The sequence below is a fragment of the Anopheles gambiae genome, chromosome X (genome assembly GCF_943734735.2).
Source record: "Anopheles gambiae chromosome X, idAnoGambNW_F1_1, whole genome shotgun sequence".
Taxonomy (NCBI): Eukaryota; Metazoa; Arthropoda; class Insecta; order Diptera; family Culicidae; genus Anopheles; species Anopheles gambiae.
Window position 1 is genome coordinate 7,860,185 of NC_064600.1, and position 25,097 is coordinate 7,885,281.

The 25,097-nt window shown below is 51.0% G+C and overlaps 2 protein-coding genes across 13 annotated transcripts in view; both read right to left on the reverse strand.

Annotated features, from left to right (window-relative positions):
- Positions 1–20,156, reverse strand: part of LOC1271796 (uncharacterized) — a 33,650-nt gene extending 13,494 nt beyond the window's left edge. For 8 of the 12 annotated variants that reach the window (XM_061659139.1, XM_061659150.1, XM_061659125.1 and 5 more), the window contains exons 1-20: positions 20,031–20,156; positions 16,802–17,683; positions 15,396–16,002; positions 15,261–15,328; positions 14,052–15,186; positions 12,592–12,692; positions 12,291–12,512; positions 11,986–12,187; positions 11,425–11,894; positions 10,754–10,771; positions 8,815–8,968; positions 8,623–8,746; positions 7,276–8,530; positions 6,493–6,695; positions 5,904–6,431; positions 5,499–5,832; positions 5,100–5,327; positions 2,853–2,968; positions 2,412–2,636; positions 432–1,199 (exon numbers count right to left, since the gene is read on the reverse strand). In XM_061659139.1, the coding sequence (XP_061515123.1) occupies positions 432–1,199; positions 2,412–2,636; positions 2,853–2,968; positions 5,100–5,327; positions 5,499–5,832; positions 5,904–6,431; positions 6,493–6,695; positions 7,276–8,530; positions 8,623–8,746; positions 8,815–8,968; positions 10,754–10,771; positions 11,425–11,894; positions 11,986–12,187; positions 12,291–12,512; positions 12,592–12,692; positions 14,052–15,186; positions 15,261–15,328; positions 15,396–16,002; positions 16,802–17,531 (7,488 nt within the window). In that variant the 5' untranslated portion in view covers positions 17,532–17,683; positions 20,031–20,156. Of the gene's footprint in view, positions 1–431; positions 1,200–2,411; positions 2,637–2,852; positions 2,969–5,099; positions 5,328–5,498; positions 5,833–5,903; positions 6,432–6,492; positions 6,696–7,275; positions 8,531–8,622; positions 8,747–8,814; positions 8,969–10,753; positions 10,772–11,424; positions 11,895–11,985; positions 12,188–12,290; positions 12,513–12,591; positions 12,693–14,051; positions 15,187–15,260; positions 15,329–15,395; positions 16,003–16,801; positions 17,684–20,017 lie in introns of all 12 variants that reach the window. The other 4 variants (XM_061659167.1, XM_061659132.1, XM_061659205.1 and 1 more) reach the window with 4 other exon arrangements.
- A 2,909-nt stretch (positions 20,157–23,065) lies between these two features.
- On the reverse strand, positions 23,066–24,490 carry LOC1271794 (probable cytosolic iron-sulfur protein assembly protein Ciao1). The gene is made up of 2 exons (XM_310648.6): positions 23,986–24,490; positions 23,066–23,908 (listed from the first exon to the last, which is right to left on the reverse strand). Exons 1-2 carry the CDS (start codon positions 24,257–24,259, stop codon positions 23,157–23,159), a joined length of 1,026 nt encoding a protein of 341 aa, XP_310648.4. The 5' UTR covers positions 24,260–24,490; the 3' UTR covers positions 23,066–23,156.
- Between the last annotated feature and the right edge of the window lie 607 nt (positions 24,491–25,097).

The window sequence follows — 25,097 nt, forward strand, 5'->3', positions numbered from 1 at the left end:
GCAGTTCGCTAACGTGGTTGGGCGGCGGCCTAAAAGGGTACCTAAGGGACACGGGTGCACGGGTTAATGGTCGGTGCGCCAAGCAACCCACCCGTTCGGAGGGGTTGGGCGGGCACAGGTATGCTAGGGTTCATAGAACGGAATCTATAATTATACAACACAAAAAGGGTTAAAAAATAAGGTTTTATAAAGTGTCTGTAACATTCGGGAAACGGTTTGTTTAGTAAAGAAACAGAAACACCAAAACGAAACAAGATGGATGGAAACATGTGATCTATAGTGGGCATGGGAAGTGAGTCCTCCCGGCCGCATCCCGGTTGGACAGATGGGCAGCTAAAGTAGATGACTTTCTATGTTTATTTTTTTTTTGCGCTCGGATGTGCAATACACTAACCATGTGCCACCGTGGATGTACTAGTGGATCGACTTACGTGATAGTCCTCGTAGCCGCTGTTGAACGTCACCGACATCGACTCGTCGTGGATCGACTGGGGCGTGCGCATCCGCTGCGGCCGCGGCATGATCGGCGTCAGCGCGGGCGACGGTATCGGCGTCGGCATCTCGCGGATCGGCGACAGACACTTGTTGTTGATGCCGTTGCTCGGTATCTCGAGCAGGATCGTCGGCGGGTGCAGCTGGGCCGAGCCGGCGGACGAGCTGCAGCTGCTGGCGCTGCTGCCGCTGCCGGTGGCTGCCGCCGCCGCCGCCGACACCACCACCGACGACTTGTGCGCACTGAGCGCGTCGAGCACCGGCACCTCGATCGTGCTCTGGCGGTAGAAGACGGGCGAGTCGGACGTGCCGCCGCTCGAGTAGCTGACCGGCGTGTGGTTCGACGAGGTGGACGAATCGTCATCGCCCGGCACGTCGTCCTGCGGGCTGGAGGCGGTCGGCGTCGACGACGGCGAGATGACGATCGACGACGGCAGCGTGTTGAGCGCGCTGCTCGACGCGGCAAAGTTCTTGAACATCGCCAGTATCGAGTCGGCGCTCGACACCTTCGGCCGGGCCCGGCGGCTGCTGCTGCGCAGCCCAAAGTCGTGCAGCGCCAGCTCGGAGCTGGAGAGCGAATCGCTGCCCTGGTTCGACGAGGTACTGTGCGGCGACCGGATTTCGTTTGTGCACGGCGACGGCGGTACGGAATTTGCGCGTGGCGGTACCTCGTTTGGAAGACTTAGGGCACTAGAATGCTTCGCTCCCTTTAAGTGTGCAAGTGTGTGTGTGTGTGTATGTGTGGGTGTGTGTTGTATGTTTTTTAAATTTGTTTAATTGTTTATTTGTTGGAGCAAAAGAGCAACGAAGCCACATTTGGGTAGGAAAGGCAAGGTTGTGGTGGTGCAGGGGCGGTGAAGAGATAAACAGTTTTCAATGATTGCTGATCACGTGCGTCATCCGCGAGTCCGCGTGGAAGTTAGTATTTTAAGTGGGGGGGGGGGGGGGGGCAGGGTGGCAAAAGGGAAGGCAAGGGGGCAAGGGGGGGGGCAGGTTAGTGGGAATTGCTTTTCAGTAAGAGTTTTGGTTGCTAAACTCGACCCAAATGGAGCTACTGTAGCAGCGCGGGGCGAACACCACGAGAACTAGCCAAAGTACTTGATCACCCTCTGGGAATGTTGGGAGCAGACGGGGTCTTCACAACCTTTGGCGGGGGGGGGGGGGGGGGGAAAGGGGACTACAGACCGATGCATCCTTTTGAGGGGGGAGTTAACTGCACAGCGTTCGAAAGCAACAACCTCGCAGGAGATGATGACATTGCGTGAGTAATAATTGGTAGTACATGTTAACGTGTCGACGTGACGGTGACAGTTGACAAAAACAAACTCAAGAAGGGTGGTGGGGGTTTAACGCCCCCTAGAAATCGATATTACTATGGTTATGGCACAGTAGCCAGTATAGAGAATAAATGGTAATAGTAGCATTAACAGCACTAGTTACAGTAGTTAGCAGTAGTTAGTAATTGTACATTACAACGAAACAGAAAACCAAGCCTAAATGGAGCAAACGTTCAAAAAGCCGGACGTTTGAAGCGGATGATGAGTATAGTAACATGAGTAAACACAGCGGGGAGTTTTTGGGAAGCGAGCAACGGGGGAGGGAAGGGGACCGAAACTTTCCCAAAAAACCACGCCAAACACGAAACCAAGGAAAGAAATTACCAGTCAAAACAGAGACACGAATGGAAACGAAAAACAAAGTAAAACAACACAAGAGCTAAACCCAAAACCGTTACCGAACTAAAACTTGCAACTTGGAACACACACAATCGTACTACGTAGTTTTTTGGTTTCGTTTTTTTTTTCGGACCGCAAATATTTAGCAAATATATGTTGGGCTAAACGATGGGGAAGGAAAACGGGGTAGGCAAAGGTGGAGCGCATATATGTATATGCTGGTGGCGTGCAAGCGCTACTCACATTCGCTAGGTCCTCCGAGCCGGAGCTCATCTCCGCGGACACCTTGCTGAGCAGCCGGGCGAACGTGACCTTCTTCTCGAGCTTCGGGTCCGAGATCTGGCGCACCATCGACGTGACCGAGAGCGAGTTCTCCGAGAAGGTCGTCTCCTTCAGGCCGGCCTCCGACTCGGCGTAGTTCGCCTTCAGCCGCGTCTCGGACAGCTGGATCAGCTCGCCGAGGCTGACCTGCAGGGCAGAGAGGCGAAGAATCGAAAGACAAAAAAACCCAAGAGAGAAAGAGAGAACAAAAAGAGACAGAGAAAGAGAGAGAGAGAGAGAGAGAAATAAAGAGAGTGTATCGATTGATTAGTAGGCTGTGACAGTGCGGAAGATTGAGGCGCGTGTCCTGTTCGCACTCTGCCAAAGCAACACTAGCACGCGCTTAGCACTTAGTACACTGACTTTAGTGGCTGCGTTCTGGGCGGGCGACACGAGCTGCTGCAGTATCTGCTTCTTCTCGTTGACGTTCTTCTTCGTTGGCGTCGAGTTGTTACGCTTCTTCCGTGGCGATGGTGTGCCTGGACGTGGGGAAGAGCGGGGGTGTCGGGGGGTTTTGGGAGGGAAGGAAGAAGAAAAAGATTGGTCAGATGTTTTCCGCTTTTGCGCTTGCCGAGGACGAGTGTAGGTGTTTTTTTTTGCTATCCGCATTATAGGGAGTGGGGTGTGTGGAGAGGTGTGGTTGGAGGTGAAGTAGGACAGGAAAGAGGGAAACTGTGTGTGTGTGTGTGTGGGTAGTGAAATTCATGGAACGAACGAACTACTGAGAAGGAAAATTGGGCAAACCATGCGTTTACTAGGTTGCGTACTGAGTCGGAAACGGAATGCAACACGAAGAGCAGTAAGGCGGGAGAGGTACTTGAAGGCGTTGCGAGTGCCCTGTGTGTAACCGCAACCGGAAAGAACGGGAACAAACCGGATGCCGAACAGTGGGGTAACAGTTTCACTAGCTACCAAGGACTCGGTACGAATGGCAAGAGCAAAAACAGACAACTCACTATACTACTCAGTGTGCTAGAGAGAGAAAGATAGAGAGATAGATAGGAACTATTTTACAGAGTGAGAGTGGGAGCGTATCAACCAGTGTTGGGTCAGATAGCTCTTTCACGTGAGTGGTGGTGAGGAGGCTAAGGGACCTCCCGGGTTAGTGTTTTGTGAAGAGTAGCTCTTAGACCAGCAGGAGAGAACCGCGACTGAGCTACTGATGAGAGGAGTGAGTTTTCTCTGTTGGAAGTCCGCGTACTGAATGTAGCTCCGCAATCCTCACTTCAGCTCTAGTGTTGGGATTCATTCATGGGATTCATTTGAATCTTGTCAGTAAAGGCAAAGAAGTTATGTCAGCGTGAAGAGCTATTGAACACTCTTTGTACTTTAGTCACTCACCTACTCTGCTAGGGCCTCACCGTTTTACGCTTTAACCCACTCTTCATGCCATCTGGCGGCTCAGAGTGAGTGGAGTCTCAAAACAATGAATAGCGAGTTGAATGTCAATAATGACAAAGTGTCAATAAATCTAATTATGAGTCACCTCACAGTTATGAGTGATTATTATTATCGCTACTCATGACCCAACACTTAGTATAAACTAACTCAAGTCACTCGTGTTTTTAGTTTGATTTTGATTTTCTACTAGTATCCTCTTAACAGCCAATTGTGTAATCAACCATTAGTTGGTCCATTATGTTTGTTTACCAATTCATTTGAAAGTGTAAAAGAGAGCTTGTTGCGTGACTCAGTCACCGCTTAGGGCCTTCGCAAAAAAGCGAATTGTGAAATTGTTCACTACCAACAAGATTTTTAGAATCAGAACAGAAGCTCGCTAGGAAGGAATGTCTACGAGCGCAGCTGAAATGCTTCCCAGCTACTGGTACTGCTATCATTACGGTGCGACAAAAACAAAACAAACAGTATTAGTAGTAGAAGTAGTAGTATTAGTAGTGATCGCTATCGTAACGCCTACAGGTTGTGGTAAGTGATTTTAGTTTTCACTTGCCACAAAATGACTACTGAGAAGTTACAGCATGGTGCAAGAAACACACAACACAGTTCTATTGTAAGAGTGAATAAGAGAGAGAGAGAGAGTGAGTGTTTAGCTTAGTTTGTTTTTGTTTTCGGAAAGGGTAAACAGGTGGTGTAAATAGGGATGGTAAATGATGGAGTTATATTGTTTCTGTTTATAATTGTAAGTATAATGCTAGAAACAGCCAATACAGTCCAATCATTCAACCGGGGAGTTATACTGTACAATGCGTTTACAATGAAATGAAGATAAAAATAGACAGACAGACAGATTGAGCTATATTTGTAGAGAAATAGGGTGTACATGTGTATGTGTGTGTATGAGACAGAGACAGACATAGAGCAGTGAGAGCGAGATGTACAAAAGAGATAGTGTAGTAGATAGCGAGTAAAGCAGATGAAACGTTAGCAATTACAGATTACATTATCGTGAGGCAAGGCACTAAACAGACACAGCTTGAGGTGTTTGGATGTTCGGCAAAGAGTTTGAGTAGAAGTTTTTGCCTTTTTTTTTTTTGTTTTGGTTATTTGTTAGTTGAAACATTGTTCAAGAAAAGGTTAAGGTTTTTTTTTTGTTTTGGTTTGGTGCTATGTTTTCGGTTAATTAATTTATCATATGTTTGTCTGTCTTACGTCGAGGAGGGGGCCGTAAAAGATCATCTAAAGAAAATGTTCTAGCGGTAGCCCCTCCAACTTGCTGTGGGCTGCTGAGACTCAATATGGATGGTTTTCTTATACCCAATCGTCCAAAGATTGTCCGGTGCGATGCGGGGGTAGTGGCGTTCGAGGAGGAAACGGTACCGGCGGAAGCCTGCAGCTGCTCGCGCAAGGCAGTGTTGAGATGGTGCGGCGGGAAGGTGCCTGCGAAGGAGGAACCCGAAACATAACAAAACAAAAACAATGTGGAGCGAGCAGCCGAAGCGAGAGAAGATAAATAGAAATTGAGAGAAAAAGAGAAAAAAGAGAGATAAAAAAGACATCTTCCCGTGGTGTCCAGGTGTGTGGGACCAGTGCACCCTCCCAAAACCTTACTTCGATTCAGCTGCGTATCGTCCGCGAGTAGCTTCTCTATCTTCTCCGGGAAGTGGCGCTTGGCGCACCACACCAGCCCGATCACGGCGAGCACCACGAACACGGTGATCAGCCCGAGCCAGAACGGTTCCTGCAGCATCCGCTCCGACAGCGGTTTGTACGGTATGTGCATCATGCGCTTCTCGCACCGGGCGCCCTCCCACCAGGCGTGGCAGCGGCAGAAGAAGCCCCCGTTCTTCTCGAAACACTCGCCCCGGCTTTCGCACGGGTTGTCGGCGCAGGGCTTCTGGCGCTGGTCGCACCGCACCCCGACGAACCCGGGCTGACAGTTGCACTGCAAAGGGGCAGAAGTTGGGCACAGGTTACACAACTGCTGCCAAGCCACGCACACTGCTACTCGCTTACCTTGAAGCTGGTGGGCGTAAGTTCACACTTGCCGAAGAAGCACGGCTCCAGCTCGCAGATGTTGAGGCCGCAGAAGCGCCCGGTAAAGTGGCCGTAACACTGGCAGATGCCCCGCCTGTGCCCGGGGCCCGCACTGATGCACTTGCCGCCGTACTGGCACGGGTTCGGTCGGCAACTCTCCACCCACTCGTCCGTGTTCGAGATCAGCTTCATCTTGTAGCCGGCGTCCTCCTGCAGCCGGACGGTCGCGTTCAACCGGATGCCGGTGCCGTTCGCGTTCCGCTGCCGGATGTGGATCGTGTTCAGGTAGGAGGTGATGTAGATCGGTGCCGGTTTGCCAAGCCCGTGCTGCCCCGGCCCGACCGGTTGCCTCAGCTTGGCCGTAGTACCGTGCGCCGCTGGGTAGTGGGTGTACTCCAGACCGCTCTGCTTTGCCGGTTCCGGCTCCACACCGGCCGGTTTGCCTGTCGCGTGATGCTCGCACAGATGCCACAGCGTGCCGTTGCTGTCGGTGTAGTTGTCGTAGATCTGGAACGGCAGGGCAGTGACAGATACCGCTGTACGCTGGTACGCTGCTGGTGTTGCTTACCTCGATGAAGCCGGCCTGATGGCAACCGTGCTGGCTGAAGCCCACGCCGTACAGCTCCAGCAGGATCACTTCGCCGAGCGGTGCGATCAGGTGCTGCGTGTAGTCGACATCGTACGGCATCGCTTCCGGGTAGTTGAGCGAGTACAGCATGCCGGTCGTCTTGTTTGAGAGCGTTATGTAGCGCTGCTCGTTCACGTGGGCCACTGGAAAGAGCAACAGGCAAGCAGCACCAAACAGAAAGTTAGCGCTACCTCGAATGGCGAAGCGAGTCTAGGCTCTAGAGAATTAGGAACCTTCAATGTATATTCGATGTCTGAGATTCTTGAGATTCTACAAATGATAGTTCGCGTTCTTTCTTCACTTTTGTGTGATGGAAGACTGCAAACCCTCCGCTAGAACTAATCCATTCAGGAATGAAGTTTGATGTAGGAACCCTCAACGAATCCTCAAAGATCAATCTTCTGGGAATTCATAAGCTTTGGAATCTGAATGGAAAGTGCGAGGATTTCAGCCAAGCTTGATTTGGGAACCCTCAACGAATCTTCAAAGATCAATTGAAGATCTCTTGGGAATGCATGAGCTTTGGAAGCTTAATTTAAAAGTGTAAGAATTCCAGCCAAGCTGGATTTAGGAGCGCTCAACGAATCTTCACAGATCAGTTGAAGATCTTCTGGGATTTCGGAAGTTGGTTGAAAAGTGTGAAGATTCCTGTCAAGGTTTCAATACCTCAATCCAGATTCGCTTAGAAATTTGCCCACTGTGCAGAAGAAATCCCTCACTCACGTGTTTTGAAGTTCGCGTGGAACCCTTTCCCGCGCGGGGTGGCGCCCGTCCGCAACCGCACGACCAGCCGCTCGCCCTTGCTCACGAACACGCCGTCGTTCAGGTGCGACCCGTCGGCGAACGGCTCGAACGGACCGTCCGCAATGTCGACCAGCAGCGTCGCGTCCTGCGCCAGATCGGTCAGCACGAACTCGAGCCAGACGCGCCGCCCGTACGGTGCCTGTATCACGTACGTGCAGTCGACGTTGTTCAGCAGAAAGTACGGATAGTTCGGGCTGCGGATCGAGCCCTCCTTCGAGGTGATGGTCTGCAGCGGGCAGCCCGCCATATCGACCGTGCTCCACGTTGCCGAAAAGCCCGTGCCGCTGATGGAGAAGTCGGAATGGAAGCGCACGATCGCCTCGTTGCCGGTCGAGATGAAGTTGAACCGGGCCATGTTGCTGTCGTGCGTGCCGCACCAGCGCACGTACGGCAGGAAGGAGGGCGTCAGCTCGTCGAACGGCAGTAGCGGATCGGGCAGCAGCGTGCCCGGGTTGAGCAGGTTGACGGCTGCCTCCCGATCTCCAGCCCCATCCACCGGTTCGCCACCAGCCCCCCCGGCGTACTCGGCGCCCGGGCCGCTGCTCACGTACCGGATGCGGCGCTGAAACCTTACCGTACCGGGCAGAGGGTTGCGATTATCCCAGCCGTCCGGAAAGGCCGGCACCTGCTTCTTTGCGTCCATCGGCTGACTGGCCGCCGGGGCACTGCTGTGCTCTTTCAGCTTCCCGCTGCTCCCATTGTGGCCACCGTGAAAGTAGTCGGCCAACGGTGCAGGCCCCTCGCCGCCCGAGGCTGCGCCCGAGTAGGCCCCCCTGGCATTCGGCTGTATCGGATAGTTCTGCAGGCTGATGTAATCGTACAGACACTCGTCCTGGTGCTCCAGGTCCAGCTTCTGGAACTGGATGATGATGCGCCGGTGCTCTGGCGCCACGATCCGTATCCAAAAGTCGGTCTGGGCGGGGTACGGGTTCGGGTAGCCCGGTGACAACAGATGTCCCTCCGTGCCGGTCAGCGTCTGGTTCCGGACCATCGTCTCGTCCAGACGGGGCCGCGGCTTCTTGCACACGTACCCACCGATCGTGGAGCATTTCTGGGCGGTCCAGTGCAGCCCGGAGGATATCATGGGCGTCGGGGAGACCTTCCACTGCAGCCCCAGGCAGGAGGGTAGCTTGCTCGGGTCCGCCTTCTCAGGCCGCTGGCCGGGCAACCAACCCTGTAAATGGAGCAAAGCGAACAGAAAGTTAATGATGGAAAAAAAGCACACACACACACAACGGAGACTAGAGTTGGGAAGGACGCAGGCACCTCAAACAGCAGCTTCACACCATCCACCCATTCCAGGCTGCCCGTGTTGGTGATCTCGCCCCCGACCCAGTACAGCGAGCGCGGCGTATAGTCGAGGCTGTTGCGAATGTTGGACGTGATGAACCTGTTAGAAGGGAAGAAACCACCCATGAATCATTGCATACCCAGCAGAAGCCTATGCAGAAGCCCTACCTCTGCTCGTCGGTGGTGGAAATGGAGGCAAGCTGTGCCCCGATTCCGCGGCAAATCTGCTGAGCCGTCGTCCAGTCCACGTCCGGGTAGGAGATGATCAGATAGCAGGAGTTGTTGTACGCCTTGAACCGCTCGTCGTGACACTCGGATGTCACTGAGTGTGCCAGAGAGATTTTCAGAGACAACAACAACAACAGCATGTATTGCGGGTTTTGTGAATGGTGGAGAGAGTGCGGAACGGAGCAGTGGTACCCGTAGAGGCTCTCAGTGAGTGACTGATTCGTTTATCGAACGTGTATCGCCCGCACGACTGTATTATCTGCTGCTGTCATGATTAGGATGTGTATGTGTGTGTGTGTGCACGATACACGATACTACGATACTCGGAAGCAGCTTAATGAACCAACACTACTAAGAAACGCGCAATGACAAAGAACCTCCTACGGACTGTCATACACAGCAGAGAGTTGTCAAAAACTAGCAAACACGCTTAACGAAAGCGTTCTTTAACGTTAGTCTGCATGCAAAACTCTAAAATGTTGTATAAGTATGTATGAGTGTGTGTGTGTGTGTGCAGCAGTTAACAAAGGAACAGAAATGGGAACTCTCACAAATTATTTAAATTCGTTTAAATTATGGGCAAAGATGCGTACTACGGGAGCATAACACAAAAAGTGCTGTAGCGCTTGCAAAATGAAACGAAAGAAGGAAAAAAAAAAACACACACACACAAATAGATTCAAACTAGCCATACTCTGCCATTCGTTTCTTAACGCTTCCCCGCCCCCTATCCATGTACTGAATGCGACGCACCTACGTAAACGCGAAAATCAAACCAAAACGCAACACAAATGCAATCGCGGCCTGTGTAGCTTACGTGAGCAAATGAATACAAAAAAAACAAACGGCGAAATGAACACTAGCGCCCAGTATCAATTTCATGACTCGCTTCCGCAACCAAACGGGGAAGGACAAACCCGAACGAGCTGCCAAGCACCAGAATGACACCTAGATGATGCAGTGTTGGGAGAATTCTCACAAAAAGTTACGCTTCTGAATGAGTCTTGGATATGAAGGGATAAGCCGGATATACTGATTGATGGATTGGAAAGGCAGCGACTCAGTGTGAAGCTCGAATCTTGGATTAATATATTCTTGATAAAGAAGGTTCTTAGTTCCAGATTTGGAGATGCATAGATCTTAAATAACACAGGAATCTGCTAAGAGCTTCGCGCACTTCGAAAACATTATTAATCGTCGCAGATTCTTGAAGTCTAGATACATTAGAGCATCCTTCGAAGATGCTTGAAAATGTTAGATATTGCGTCAAATGGTGCGTTGTACAGTTGTCATGCTTTTTGGAATTTATTGAATATGAAGTCTCACAGACATGACTTATAAGAGATCACTTTACAACAACAACAAAAAGATTTATTGGAAACAATGGGAAACCCTGAAATAAAACTCTAATTAGCTCATATATTTTGACAATCATTTTCAAGAATTGCCGAGTGTCTCAATGATGTTGAAGCTCAAAGGTTCGATCTATGCATTCGTAATGCTTCCAAGAATCCAGAAGCATACAGTACAGTCTCGTGATTGTCGATTGCACTGTCCAATAAACGGTGTCAAGTTGACTGGACGAGGATGAAACAAGAGGCATCAACAAAAGGGCATCGAAAACAAAACACGTTGCGCAAACAAAAAAACTAACGAATGCATAAGGCAAGCAAGTCTTAAAATCTTGTAAATATATGTAAGTGTAGAGAATCAGAGGCAGAATGAATTAAAATTTCAAACAACCAAGAAGTAAAACAAAAAAAAAAGATAAACAACGCCATAACGTAATATCGCAATCTCAAAATCCGGAAACTATAGAGCTTTAGGTAGCCGCAGGCAGCGAAACGTGGTTCGAACGTAGGGGTGGTTTTGCACTTACCAGGTGCCCTCGGCCTTCCTATGCATTTGAATACAGGTATTTCAGTTTAGGGTACTCATACTGGGGCAAAACATTTGATAAGATTCGTTTGTTTTTGTTTTGGCGTAACGCCTGAACGGATTCTACGTGTAGTTTGATATTTGTTTAGTTTTGAGCTGTTTCTTTTGTTTTTAAATGAGACATCATTGTGCAGCACAACTGCTGACGTAAATAAAAACGATAATTTACGCAGGGTCGACTTCCTACTGAGATGGGCTCCACCCCCTTTGAACGTGACAAGACCTTATGATGAACGCATAATAGACGCACAAAGCTCTGGCTGTAAGTGTGTGCTCTATAAGAGAGGGTACTATCGAAAATCTACAACAAACCAGCCAGGACTGTGTGTGGAGCACTGAGGTATCTAATCCAGTAGTAAAAACTGAAAACAAAAACAAACCGAAAGCGCAAACGCATCCTAGGGTGGGGGGACGGTTCGGCCGAAACGAAAGACACAGTGTCAGACCGGGAACTACCGCCCCTAGAGTGACGACTAGAGGGTTCACTATATGCGAATAAAGGGGGGAGGTATGTTGGGTAACTGACTATCGGAAACGACACTACTTATCGAAGCTGAGTGTGCAGGTGGTGTGTGCGTGTATCTGTGTCCGTGTCCCCGTGCCGTCGCTTACCGTTTTCCATCGAGATCTTCGCCTTGTAGCCGCCGTAGTTGTTCGAGTAGTCGGACACGAACCGGACGCCGAGCGACGGGCCCGCCGTGACGTAGCGCAGCAGCTTCAGCTTCGAGCTCCAGTCGCCGCAGATCTTGCGCGGCACGCTGCCCAGGCTCAGCTCCGGCAGGGGCAGGCTGCTCGTGTACCGGGCGTCACTCGGTTGCAGCACGATGCTCGGCACGTTGAAGCTGATGTCGGTCCGGGGCGGCCCGGACTGCTCACCACCGGCTGGATCGCCGGTGGCCGGCGCGCTCTGGCCCCCCGTTTTGGTGCTTTTGCGCCGATGCTGTGCCGCACTGTACCGGCCGCTGTGGCGCGAGTTGCGAAAGCGAAACAGCACCGTGCTGGAAAAGTCCTTCGCCGACTTGGACGGGACGTACGGGCCGATCCCGTCCGGTTCAACCAGCTGCAGGTAGTCGTAGGAGCAACTGAGAGGGAGATAAAGGGTTAAAGTTGAGATGAAAGACATCATCGTATGATGGTTGGGAGGCACCGAGAGATGCCGAAACGTTCACTCACAGTGGTTCGTTTTCTAGCACCATCTCCTCAAAGTCCAGCACCACCCGGTACCCGACCGGCGCCTGGATCAGCGTGTAGCAGTCAACACTGTCGGGATACTGCTGCGGAAAGCCCGGACTCCACACCGTTGCCTTCGGACGTTCCGCGCTAAGCGTTACGGTAACGTTACATTCCGACTCGTTCCAAAGCCGCTCCGGTAGTTCTGGGAAAGGGCACGAGAGCAGACAAGGTATGGAAGGTGTTACGGGTTAATCAAGCGAAGAACCCACAGGAACTCGTAGCCTCCCCCCAACAACAAGCGTTACCTTCATCCATCATGCGCTCGCAAAGGAAGTAGTTGCGGGCGTCGCAGTTCCGATCGTTCCACATGTACGACAGTGTCAGCGGGCTCACGGTCGGGACGGTCTGGCCACCGCTCGCTGCAATCTGAAAGTGGCGCCGAATTTCCACACAATCCTGCCCGCTCAGCCCGTCGTCGTTCGGCTGCCGGTTGTAGTTTTCCTGGTGCACCCAGCCCGGGAACCAGTCTGCAATAGGATAGAGAGAGAGATAGTGCGATGAGTGAAACCTAACACACTAGGGGCGCCATCACTTTGCAAGACGTACTCGAGTATGTGAAGGCAAACTTGTCGTTCCACCGAAAGTCACCCTCCACGATGAGATCCGACGCACCAATCCAGTACGCATTGTCGTCTTTGTAGCCGGGACTGTTCAAGAAAAGAGAGGAAGAAACGATAGCAACATCAGGACGTCAGAAACGTTAGGAGTTCCCAACAGGTAGCAACTTGGGGCCGCTGTTATTTACACTCTACGTAAACGATGTGACTCTTATTCTCCCAAAACACTCTGTCCTATTTTATGATATTATGTCTCGCACGTCATCAGTCAGGAATATTGGTGTGATCCGTGATTTATCAGATCCTTTTGCGAGCAATATCATTCTATAAGTACCAAAGCCAGATGGATGCTAGGATTTGTAATCAGGCAAACGCTTGAGATAAAAGATCCAATATATGTGAAAGTATTATATTCCGCATTGGTACGATCTATTCTAGAGTCTAGGACAGCTAGGATAGAAAGCATACAAAAAAGGATAAAAAGCATACATTTCCAGTATATCACTACACCGATTACAATGGCCGTTATCACAACAATTAGACTACTTGTCACGGTGCATGCTTCTTGGTTTGCAATCCTTAGAACATACACGCCAGGCATTACAGGTTACTTTTGTCGCGAAGTTATTCACCGTGGACATAGACTCTTCCTACTTGCTAGAAAAGCTGATTTTTTATGCTCCGGAAGGACCTCTCAGGTTGTATGAGCTGTTAAGACCTACGTTCTTAGGACCTGCACATTCCTATAATGCACCGACGAACCAAACGATAAAAAGCTTCAAAAAATACAAAAGAATCTTTGACTCCAAAATAAGTATAAACCAGAAATTAGTAAAACCAATTGTCTTGCGTTTCGTCATTGATAGCGCTGTAGCTAAATTTGTAGATAAATTAAGGGTTACATAGTAATAAGTAAGTGCCCCAACAAACCTATGCAAGATACTAAATGACAAATAAACAAATAAATATACCGCAACCAAGACGATTGGCTGGCTGGAAGGCTCTTGTGGTGTCTAAAGATTCATGTATCTGAATGAATTCTCAAATGGATTTCACGAATCTGAATCTCAAATTCTGAGATTCATTACGCTTCAAAGATTTAGGAATTGATAGATATTTCTAAACCTATAAAGATTCTTATGAATCTTCAAACATTCACGAATCTCCAAAGATTCATTCATTCAGATATGACACCGGGAAGATTCGTGAATATCTAAAGATTGATTTCCAACTCATTAGAAATTAAAGATTCAAGATGTATATGAATCATTACCGATTCATAGCTCTAAAAGAGATTCAACGATGACTCTTTCAATATTAATGCAAATCTTTGCAGATTCATGAGACCTAAGAGATTCATGGGAACTTTTAGAGATGCGAGATTCACTCAGCACTGAAGATTTCCTTGGAATGCATCTTTACGAAAGATTCGTGAAGCACAACACTAACCTGTTGAACAGCAGCTGATCGATTAGCTGCTGGTCCTCGCTCGAGCGTATCGACATGAGATGGCCACCGAGCCGGTTACACTCCGCTTCCGCCTCCTGCCACGGTAGCCGCCGCTCGACCGGGGCAATGCAGAACTGCGTGGTTGCTATCCAACCGAAGGCACAACGTGAAGTAATGGATTCAATCGGGTTCGCCCGGTACTCGAACAGCAGCGTCGCAGTGCCGTTGTCCGGCGCCGGCAGCGCTGCCGAGGATGATGAGGATGATGGTGACAGGGGTGATGAGGAAGGCGATGATGCTGGGGGGACCGGCGCACCGGAGGCCCCGATCCCTGGCTGCACAGCAGTCGGTTGGGGCAGCTTGCTAACCTTCACCACCACGCTGTTGCCGGTGGTGGTGAGCAGGTAGCGGGCCGGCGCCGCACTCCCATTGACGCACGCCGTCCACCGGTGCTGGGCGTCCTCGTAGACCGCCACCAGCATGCCACCGGTCGAGGAGCAACGGATCGGTGCGAGGTACTCGGCATTGCCGCCGTCCTGCTCACCGACCGTGCCGAGCGCGATCGCGATCGCCTCCTCCCGGCTGTCGTTGAGGGTGGAGGGACCGTTGGTGAGCAGCTGCAGCGCCACCCGGTACCCGTACGGCAGATGGATGCGAAAGTAGCAGTCGAGCGGGGCCGATCCCGGTCGCAGCCGGACCGTGCCGTTCTGGTCGCGCAGCGTCATGTTGTAGCAGTAGTCGACCAGCCGGTACTGCAGGCTAAACAGGGGCGCCCGGTGCAGCCACAGGGTGGTGTTGCGGTGCGACTGGAAGTGAAAGGCCCGGCCCGTGGCGGGCAGCTCCTCCAGCTTGCCGCACAGGGATATGGCGGTGGCGGGTGGGCTGCCGGGTTCGCCGTCACCGGCCGGCGGTGCACCGACGGTCGGGCTGGCCGTCGGGTCCGGCAGGAAGCGCAGGAATCCGCCCCCCCGGCACGGTGTGTTGAGGCGGGTCAGCTGCACCAGCAGCCCGGGCAGCTCCTCCGACGGGGCCACGGTCGGGCGCGTAGGAAAGACGAGCCGGCAGTCCTGGTAGCCGGCCGGCAGCCTGTTCGAAGCGATCGTGCCCTGCGCCTGCCTGAGATATAAGCTACACTCTGCGGGAAGAGAGCGGGAGAAGGCCCGGGGTTAGTTGTGAGATGGGCCTGAGATGGCATTTGCGAATACTCACCTTGTAAAAGCACCATTGTGTAGATCAGTTCATAGATCACGTAACTAGTCATTGTACGATAAAGTATTCTGAAATGCAAGGCAAGTTATCAACGCACTGCAATCATTTGTAACGCTAACGCTAACGCTAACTCACCTAAAGTAAATAGTGTTAGCCGGCTTCTGCGCCCCGGTGGCCGTCGCGCCACCGCCGCTGTCGTTAAAATAGGCCGTCCCGTGTGCCGGCAGCACCTCCGGGACGGTCCAGCTGATCGTCGCTCGCTCCCCGTACATGCCGTCATGCTTCCAGACGTGGCGGGGACATCCACGGTGGGTCCGTCTGCCGCCCGGGGGTCGCTTCCGGCTGCCGAACTCGAGCGCGTTGTCCTCCAGAGCTCCAGGCTCGCCGTCCTCCTCCTCAGCGCCCGATGACCGAGGGGCCGGGTCTTGGCTGCGGTCCGCCTCGAAATACCCGGGATAGGACGGTTCGCCGAATATAACGCGCTGCTGCTTGTGCTGCTGTTGTGCCCCGCCGAATGCATGGTGCAGCCAGTCTATCTCCATATCGTCGATCCAGGTACTGCGCGGCAGACTGTCGGCGTCCTCCGGGCCCTGCCGGTACCCGTGATGGCTGCCGTGCGCACGGTGGCCAGTGAACTGGCCGATCGGGCGCCCCGGCACCTGCTCGTAGCTGTACGGATCCCCGGCGAGCGACTCCACGTAGAAGTCGCGTATCTCCGTGTCCGGCGAGCGTCTCGCTTCCACTGTGGGAAAGAGAGAGAGAGAGTGCAAAAGGTGTGTAGAAAGATTGAACTGCCAGAGGAAGGATGCTTGCAGTGCTGCAAAATGTTATGAGCATCACGTGATGATCACCACAGAAAACAATGAACATATCCGTGGTAGCTTGATGTTCATGGCTGATACTCAATAAAAAGTACGTCATGCCATGCCGAAGACGACATGCGAGTGCTTGAGTCGAAATCAATATTCTGACAGACTGTGAACAGTGCTGTTAAATGCCACTGGTTTCACTCACCAACACTCAGGACTGAAACGAGGCTCATGTCGGCTCACGTTGTGGACGTGATCACTGACATGATCAGAGGTGAAGCTCAAACAGTTGGTGGACCAATCATATGCATGGTGACATTTTGTTTAGCATCCAACTCTTGGTCATTCACTTGGTCATGACATTTTCTGTCGGTGATCATCACGATACGAAAACAAAGCGACTGATCAAGAGTTAATTGCACAATATGTCACCAAGCATGTGATGGTCGCACCAACTGTTTGAGTCTCACCTCTGATCATCACAGTAGAGGTCATGGCGCAGCCGGAATTAGTCATGACTATGTCAGTGATATTTTACAGAACTGCTCAAAGTAAAAAAAAAATGTCATGACATAGTAACTGATCAAGCGTTGGTTGCTAAAATGTCACTGAGCATGCATTGGTCACACAAATCGTTGAGACTGATGACGCTGACATGGAATTTGTTCCAGCCAGCTTTGTTTATGACATTGACAGTGACATTTTGCAGCACTGACGATGCTTGCGGCTTACCTCGGTATACTACGCGCGGCACAATGCCCGGCCCCGTCTCGAGCAGCTCGTGACTGACGTCGATGTAGAAGTTGTTGTCCTCCTCCTCCGGGCTGCGCCGCACCGGCACGACGTGCTCTGCCGACTTCAGCTGCTCCACGATGCCGGACCCGCACGGGTTCGACCGCCGCCGCTGGTCAGCGTCAGCCGGCCCGGGCCGCAGGTAATAGGTGGGAAAGCGCCGGCTCTCCCCCGTCTCCTCTGTCGGCTCCTCCTCCTCCTCCTCCTCCTCCTCCAGCAGGTTCTCCTCCTCGTTGGCTGCATTGCGTTCCGGTTCCTCCTCCTCCCCTGCCAGAGCTTCTTGCGCCTCCACCGCTTCTTCTTCCTCCTCCTCTTCTTCTTCTTCCTCCTCATCCTCCTCCTCCTCCTCCTCCTCCTCTTCCTGCTCCTGGGCGGCGGCCATCGACTCCCGGCCGCCCGGGTAGAGCAGGCTGTCCCGCGGCACCAGCACACCCGCCAGCCCGAGCGGGCTCGGCCCGGCCGGGCCCTCGCCCCCCGCGTCCTTCGGCAGCAGCAGTTCGCCGCCCCCGCCTCCCGCCGTCCGCTCGTCGTGCACGGACTCGCTGAGCAGCTGCATCCCCGGGTAGGGGGGGCGCGGGGCACCGTTCGGGGCGGCCGGGCCGGCAAGCAGCAGCAGTGCCACCGTGACGGCCGCCGCCACCAGCTTCACCGTTCGCGCTACGCACTTCATTTGTTGCACCGCTTCACACTGTTGGCACTACGGGCGGCACCAGCGAGCAGCAGCACATAGCTACGGCACCCCACTTCTAGACACACACACACACAGACACGCACACACACACAGACGCACACAACCCGAAACCCGGAAGCGGAGGACGATATCTAAAGCGGGTGGAAAGCAAGCAGCAAAGAAATTCAGGTTTTTTTGCGACGTGATCGACGCTCCACCAGCGGAGAGGAAACCACCGGGGGGAGGGGAAGGGATGGGCAGGAGGCCAGTGAACACAGACGCACACGTAGGCAAAACACTATGCGAGGTTTTCCTCAAAATGCTCAAACAATGTCGTCCGTTTCAGAGCCTGGCTCCGGGAGACTGCAATGTCTCAGACTGCAATGTCTCAGAACACGGGAATAGGTCTCTCACCAGCAACTACAACAACAACAACATTACCCTGAGCCCACTGCCAAGTCCCTATGGGTGTGTATGTGTGTGTGCCCGGCACGGGGACGTCCAATTCCTTCAAAATTCCTTGTTGGCAACGAGCACCACTCCAGAATATCCAAGCCGAGCGGGTTCTTCAAACGCCTGTGGCCGGAGGAGCCCGCTGCACAAACTCCGCTCCGGAGGAGGAAGAAGAACAAAGCAAATAAAAATGGTAGACATTACCATTTTATGATGTTGCTCCACTTACAGCGGCAGAGCCCGCAACTTCGGCCCCATACACTTCCGGAAGCGTGTGCGGCACACACACACACACACACACACACACATAGGCGCTCGCTTCGGGCGTTCGGGCACACAAGCGGCGCGTTTGCATTTCCTATCGATTTTATGCTTTATGGCACACACACACACACAGAACATCGGGCTGTTGTGGCAATGTAATGAGCGAGCGCTCTTTACCTTTGACATGAAAGCCCCCTAATGTGGGTGAGGGAGGAGAGAGGTGGGAGAGGAAGGAGGGGGGGGGGGGGTAAGTGAAGGTGAGCAGCACCTGATCCCGAAATTGCATTATATCACCAAAAGGGTCATGACACACACACACACACACGCAGGCACGCACCACTACTTACTGTGTGGTGGTGTGCGAGGAAGTCCACGAATGTCTCCGGATGCTTCTGTGTAAACAAGCGCCCCTGCTGCACCCTTTTTTCCCCCTCCTGTCCCTTCCGCCTCCCCTCTCTACACCCTTCACCACCCAATTAAAGTGGGAGAATGAGTGAAAAAAGGTGGGGGTGGGGGGGAGAAAGCGGAGAAAGCTTTCCTATGTCAACGTGTGCCTGGTTTCCCCTGTTACCGTGCGAGTGTTCCGAATGGGCTCAACAACCTGCTCCAACATTAATGATTAATCAACAGGCAATTTAGAGAGAGAGAAGGAGAGAGCTACACACACACACACACACACACACAGAGCGAGTTTTCGTCACGCACGTCTCCGCAGCGCTATGCATTATTACACACGGACGAACTGCATGTCTGTGACACACAGACACACACACACACACACACACAAACATGGTGGAGACATCCTTGGGCGTCCTTCCCGCTTCACGAACCACACACACACACACACACACACACACACATGCACATAGACTCACATGATGTGGGGCATGTCCTTGATTGTGTGCCTTGAACCATCCTCACCTACTCCCCCCACACCATCCTGCACCTCTCCAACCCCCTTCCGCCCCTTTGCCTGCACTGTGCAACGCGACCTGCTCCAATTCTCGGCACGACACGGCATACCGCGTGCACATTGCAGTGCACAATCGAATGCTCACACACACACACACACACACACACACGAGAGGGAGAAGAAGAAGAAGAAGAAGAAGAGCATTTTCCTTTGTTACACACAGCCAGGCGCGCACCACGTACCCAAATTAGCATACACGGCGTGAGGGGGGAGGGGGGAGGGGTATCTTTGCCACGCAATGGTTGCCCCCCCCCTTCCCTCCTCAACACTGTCGGTTACCCACATCAACACTGTCGGTTACATCTTTGCACCGAGGTTATGGTTTTGGAAATAGTATGTTTTTAAAAAAAATCGATACTCCTCAATTCATGCTCCTCCCAACTCCCCCCCCCCTCCAATCCCCCGTCTTTCGCTTCATGTTCCCACCGCTCACGAGCACCGTGGCCGGGCAGACTGGCCAGCGCCAGCGTCCGGAGCGCTTCTTCCCCATTTCTCTGCACCATTGCGAACCCCTCCCCCCCCCCCACCCCTGCCGCACACTCCACCCTTTCCAGGCGTTGTTGTTGTTGTTGTTTCCAGGCGGAGGTGCATGTGTGTGCGTTGTTTGCTGGTTTGTTTGTTTGCTTGCTGGACAGGGGTTTTTTTTCTTTTGCTTGGCTGGCTCGCTGGACGAAGTTTGGTTTGCACAACTTTTGGGCGCCTCCGTCACCACCACCACTACCACCACCACCACCATCACTGCCACCATCCATCCATTCCCCTCACTCCTCCCCTAAAAACACCGCGTCGCGCGTACGTTGCTACTCTACCGTTGCACAACGTTATGCTAGGCTGCCTTGTATCATCCCTGTGGAACCATGCTCCTGCGCCCTTTGTGTGGGGTAACTAGGCATCGTCACTGCACGGCAGATACGCTCAGACTGAGCACCGCACGAGGGAGAAACCCATCTGCCCTAGCCAGCGAAACCACTCGCCTGCTGGCTCGCGCTCTCTCTCTCTCTCTCTCTCTCTCTCTCTCTCTCTCTCTCTCTCTCTCTCTCTCTCTCTCTCTCTCTCTCTCCTAATAACAGGAAGAAGGCAACTTCTCACCACAAGCAAATGGGGGGGGGGGGGGGGAGTGGGGGGTACCAGGACCGTCGCTGCTCGCAAGATCGTCTCGCAGCATGATGCTAGCGACGAGCGAGCGCAACGTCAAATGTCAAGTGCTTATAATTTACGTAACTTTCACTGCCCAACCACACGCACACACACACACACACATGGAGCAAAAAATGGTGACACCATTCCCCCGCTCCTCCACCCGGGTGGTGTGCAAGCGTGCGTACAAAGAGTCCACACGTTGGGAGGAAAAAGAGATGGAGACGCCTGGTGGATGGTACCGTGGCAGCTAAACGTTGTTACGGAGAGCGAAACAATAGGCAAGCAATACACACACACACAGAGAGAGGAAGGAGTGTAACACACACGGAAATGAGAGAGAGAGAGAGAGTGAGAAAGTGCTGGAACTGGAAAAAAATGGAGAAAAACGTGAAAAACTGCTGACCTGACCCGCGCGGTCTAGCGTGGCTTTGGAGTTGCCTTGTTGTTTTTTGTTTTGTTTTCGATTGTTTGTTGCATGCTTGGTTTTATGATATCCCTGTCAGCTTTTGTGGTTCACCTTTTTTTTCTTCAAAAACCAGTTGCAGGAGAAGGCTTTCAATGTGGCAAGGGAAAATTATCGCAAGGGTAAGGAGAGTTATTTCTGTGTTTATGCGAATATGCGCTAGAATGTTCAGGAAGGCTGTTCACGAAGAAAACGGTTAATTTGAAGACGGCTGCTACTAATCTAAGTCCTTTAGCTCATTTGTTTAACTCTTTTATTTATCTCCACAGTCTGCCTTTAAAGCTTAACTGAGTATCCTTAAAGCTTTACTGAAATATAATTATAATAACATTAATTCAAGAACGTAGAGCAGAAAACAAATGCAATTATAAAAAAGAAAGCATTGGGACTTTAAAACACAAAAATCGTAAACATTGATAAACACAAAAGAAAATAAAAGGAAATGAATAGAAAGATTAGGAAGACGAATGAAATGTAAGAGACAGGAGAGCAGAAAGAGCATAAGGAGGAGTTGCGAATGTATGTTGTGTTTACACGCCTAGAGGACGACGACGGAGGCAACGGGAAGGTACACATAGAGAAATAGAGGCAGGAAAATTGGGAGCATCAAAAGAGGAAGCAAGTAACCTGCCGATGCAGCATGCTTCACTCACTGGAAGTCAATGACTTAGTGATTGTAAATAAATCAATTGAACTCGCGTTTAATAGTAGTTTTGGGTGAATCTGATTCAGATTGACGAATCAGAATGAATCTTTGGAATGATTCAATGAACTCTAACTCTCGATTTGAAAGGTTCATGAATCTCTAAAGATTCTTATAACTCGAAAGATTCGAATGATAAATCACTAAACATTCATCTGAGCTTGAGCTTTTTACTATTCTTCTTCTTGGCATAACAACCTACGTGGTCATGCCAGCCTAAACATGCTTTCGAGACATCTTGGAACCTACCACGAGGCCAGATAGTTTGTTTTGCAACCGGGAGACATTCTATGCCAGGCTTGAACCCACGACGGACATGTTTTAGGTTGGATTTGGCAGATTGAATATTTTGAAAATCATACATCTCTAAAGATTCATATCTCCCTGGAGATATATCAATTTTAGTGGATTTATGAATCTTATAGATTCATGAATCTTTAAAGATCCATGACACTTTTGAGATTCATGAATTCTTGGAGATTCATAAATATTTAGAGATTCGTGAATATTGAGAGATTCATGAATCATTGAAGATTCAAGAATCTTTGAAGATTTAAGAATCTTTACAGATGTATGAATCTTTGAAGATCCATGAATCTTTCGAGATACATGAATCCATGAATCATTGAAGATTCGTGAATCTTTACAAATTTATGAATCTTTGAAGATTCATGAATCTTTACAGATTTATGAATCTTTGAAGATTCGACTCGAGATTCGAATCACTCATCACTGAAGATTCATATGAATGAATCTCAACGAAAGATCCATAAAACCAAACACTATTTCATTTGCAGGTAGTTGTGTAGAGCGAAAAGTACGTCGAAAAGTAACCCTTGTGAAGCGTCTTTGAACATTTTCTAATCTAGTGCATCCCTCAATACTACAAGGACTCTATACAATGCAGGCATATTCCAAAAATGGACTGGAAAACTACTGGAACAAAGCAATCAAATAAATCTTAAAATGGTTTTAGGTGTAATTAAATCTTACACAATTGGTCTTTTCCAACTATTTCAATTTTTTGTATATATTTTTTTTCAATCGTTGAATTAAGTTCCTTTTTCATAATTATTGAAAAACGTCTTAGTTTTTTTATAAGTTGGTTACTACATTTTTAGCAATTTCTTCTGGCAAAGGTAAAGATCCTAGCAGCAAAGGTAAAGATCAATCTTACGTTGGTTCATTTGTAGGCCCGCTCTGTGTTCGATAGCAGTACCAACACCGGAAGCAGTTTCTAACAATATTTAAGCGAGCTCAATTACATTAAAATCTACTTTTAGTCGCACCGGACCGCGGAACAGAACAGACTGTCAGATGCTGTGATAAAAATAATCCCGAACAGGGTCAGTTGAAACTGGCCCACTTTTCCCCTGCACATTGGCCTTCGCTAACCCTATTTCCTGTCGTGGCATTCATTTTAGTTGAATTGCATTCGAGTTTACAAAATCGATTTCAAACCTAATGCATTCGCTTACAGTGAAAATGTTTCAAATGTTTCTCTTATTTCCTTCATCGTGGCAAGCAAGTTGGAACTGTTTGAACTAAACTAGAAACAGCTTTATTGTATTTAACTCCATTACACCACGTCGCACAGAGCGCCCAAAGGCAGTACACACCGTGTCCATCTCAATCCGCATCCACGTACTGCCACAGCTTGATCTCGCCGTCGTCGCTCGCGGTGAGCAGCAGGCCCGGCACGGTCGGATGCCACGCGACCTTGTTCGCGTCCTGGCTGTGGGCCTCGACCGTCACCACCAGCTCGAACGTGGGCTCGTTGCGGTCCGAGTCGCTCGCCTCCCTGAATATGCGCACCGTATCGTCGCCGCACGCCGTCGCCAGCAGCCCGGTCTGCTTGCACCAGTCGATGTCGTACACGCTGCGCGAATGGTACCCGGACAGGGTGCAGACACACTTCCACACCGTGCCGCGGTCCGGGCACGGTATGCCGAGCGCGTTGTCCGGCCCGTACTGCTGCCACACCTTGACCGTGGTGTCCTCGCTGCAGGACGCCAGCCGCTGGCCGGTCGCGTCGAACGAAATGCTCCACACGGTCGAGCTGTGCGATTCGAGCGGTTCGAGCATCTCCCACTCGCTGTCCGCCAGGTCCTGCCGGTACATGCGGATCGTGTTGTCGTAGCTGGCGGACGCGAGCAGATCCTCCTGCGGGTGCCAGCACACCTTCTTCACGTCCTGCGTGTGCCCGTTCAGCACCGCCACACACTCGTACTCGTCCTCCTGGTCCGGCGCGTGGTGGATCTCCCAGATCCAGACCGACTTGTCCCGGCTGCACGTGGCCAGCAGATTGCCCGACCGGGACCAGGTCACGCTCTTCACCTCGTTGTCGTGCCCCTCCAGCGTCGCGTTGCACTCGAACTCGCCTGTAAGAGTGTATGCTGATGAGTGTTTTCTTGATTGTTGCTCCCCGTTCCCCTCGCTGCTACCCAGCGTTACGTACCCGACTTTTTGTCCCACACGGCCACGGTCGTGTCGAAGCTGGCCGAGGCGAGATAGTGGCCGCAGCAGGACCACGCCACGTCCCGTATCGTGCGCGTGTGCCCATCGGTAAGGACGGTCTGTGCCACCCAACGGTCGGTGTCGGACTTGGTCCACACGCGGATCGTTTTGTCCTCGCCGCAGGACGCGAACAGCTTACCGCCCGGATGCCAGGCCGCACTCCACACGCGCCCAGCGTGCCCGGTCAGCGTTTGCAGCAGCTCCAGCTTGCCCATGGTTGGTGTGGGTGTGTATGGGGGGAGTGTTTGGCGCCCGTGTGCCGTCGGAATGTCACTACTCGTAGCTACTCGCTGATAATTCTTTGTTAATCCACACACAAACGGGCTAAAGCATCCAATCACGCACGCATATCTTGTTGATGTTCGGCACGATATGTAAATAATCTTCGCAGCCCGTTTGACAGCTGCTCTGGTGCGAAGTGTGACCGCCGCGTTGACAGCTGCACGTACGGCGAGGGTGTACGTGTTTTTGCTATATAAAGTGTGCTACTGTTTTGGGCGAGTTTTTGCGATATAAAATGCGTTGAAAGTATTTTTTCCTTTGTTTTAATTTTTTTGTGTTTAAAAACGTTAAAATATCATTGAAAATTGATTTGCTGCACGTACCCACAAATACACTGGTATAACTGGTATAACTCCGTCCGTGTGTGGTCGATTGACAGATGGGCAGTTTGTTTTTAAATTAACCGTTAGAGAGTTCGTTTTTTCGCTATTATTGTTTCGCTCATGATTTCACGAAATTTCTAAAAGCGATTAAGAGGAAAATAGAAAAATCGTAGATATAATAATTAAATAAACACACTTCATACGCAAAATGATTTCATTAAACGGAAAATCAATGAGAAAAACAATTTTATCCTAAATACTATTTGTCAACTTGATCCAAATAGTCTGGCGAGGCTTATCGATGTATTGGTGTATACAAATGGCTAAATGTATTGCCAAGTCGTCCAAATTGCATTTTTAATCGTTATATTATTCTCTGTTGTAGTGGTAGGAAGAATAAAGTTTTGGTCGGAATCGATGCGGACTTGCTCCAAATTTTTGTGGAATC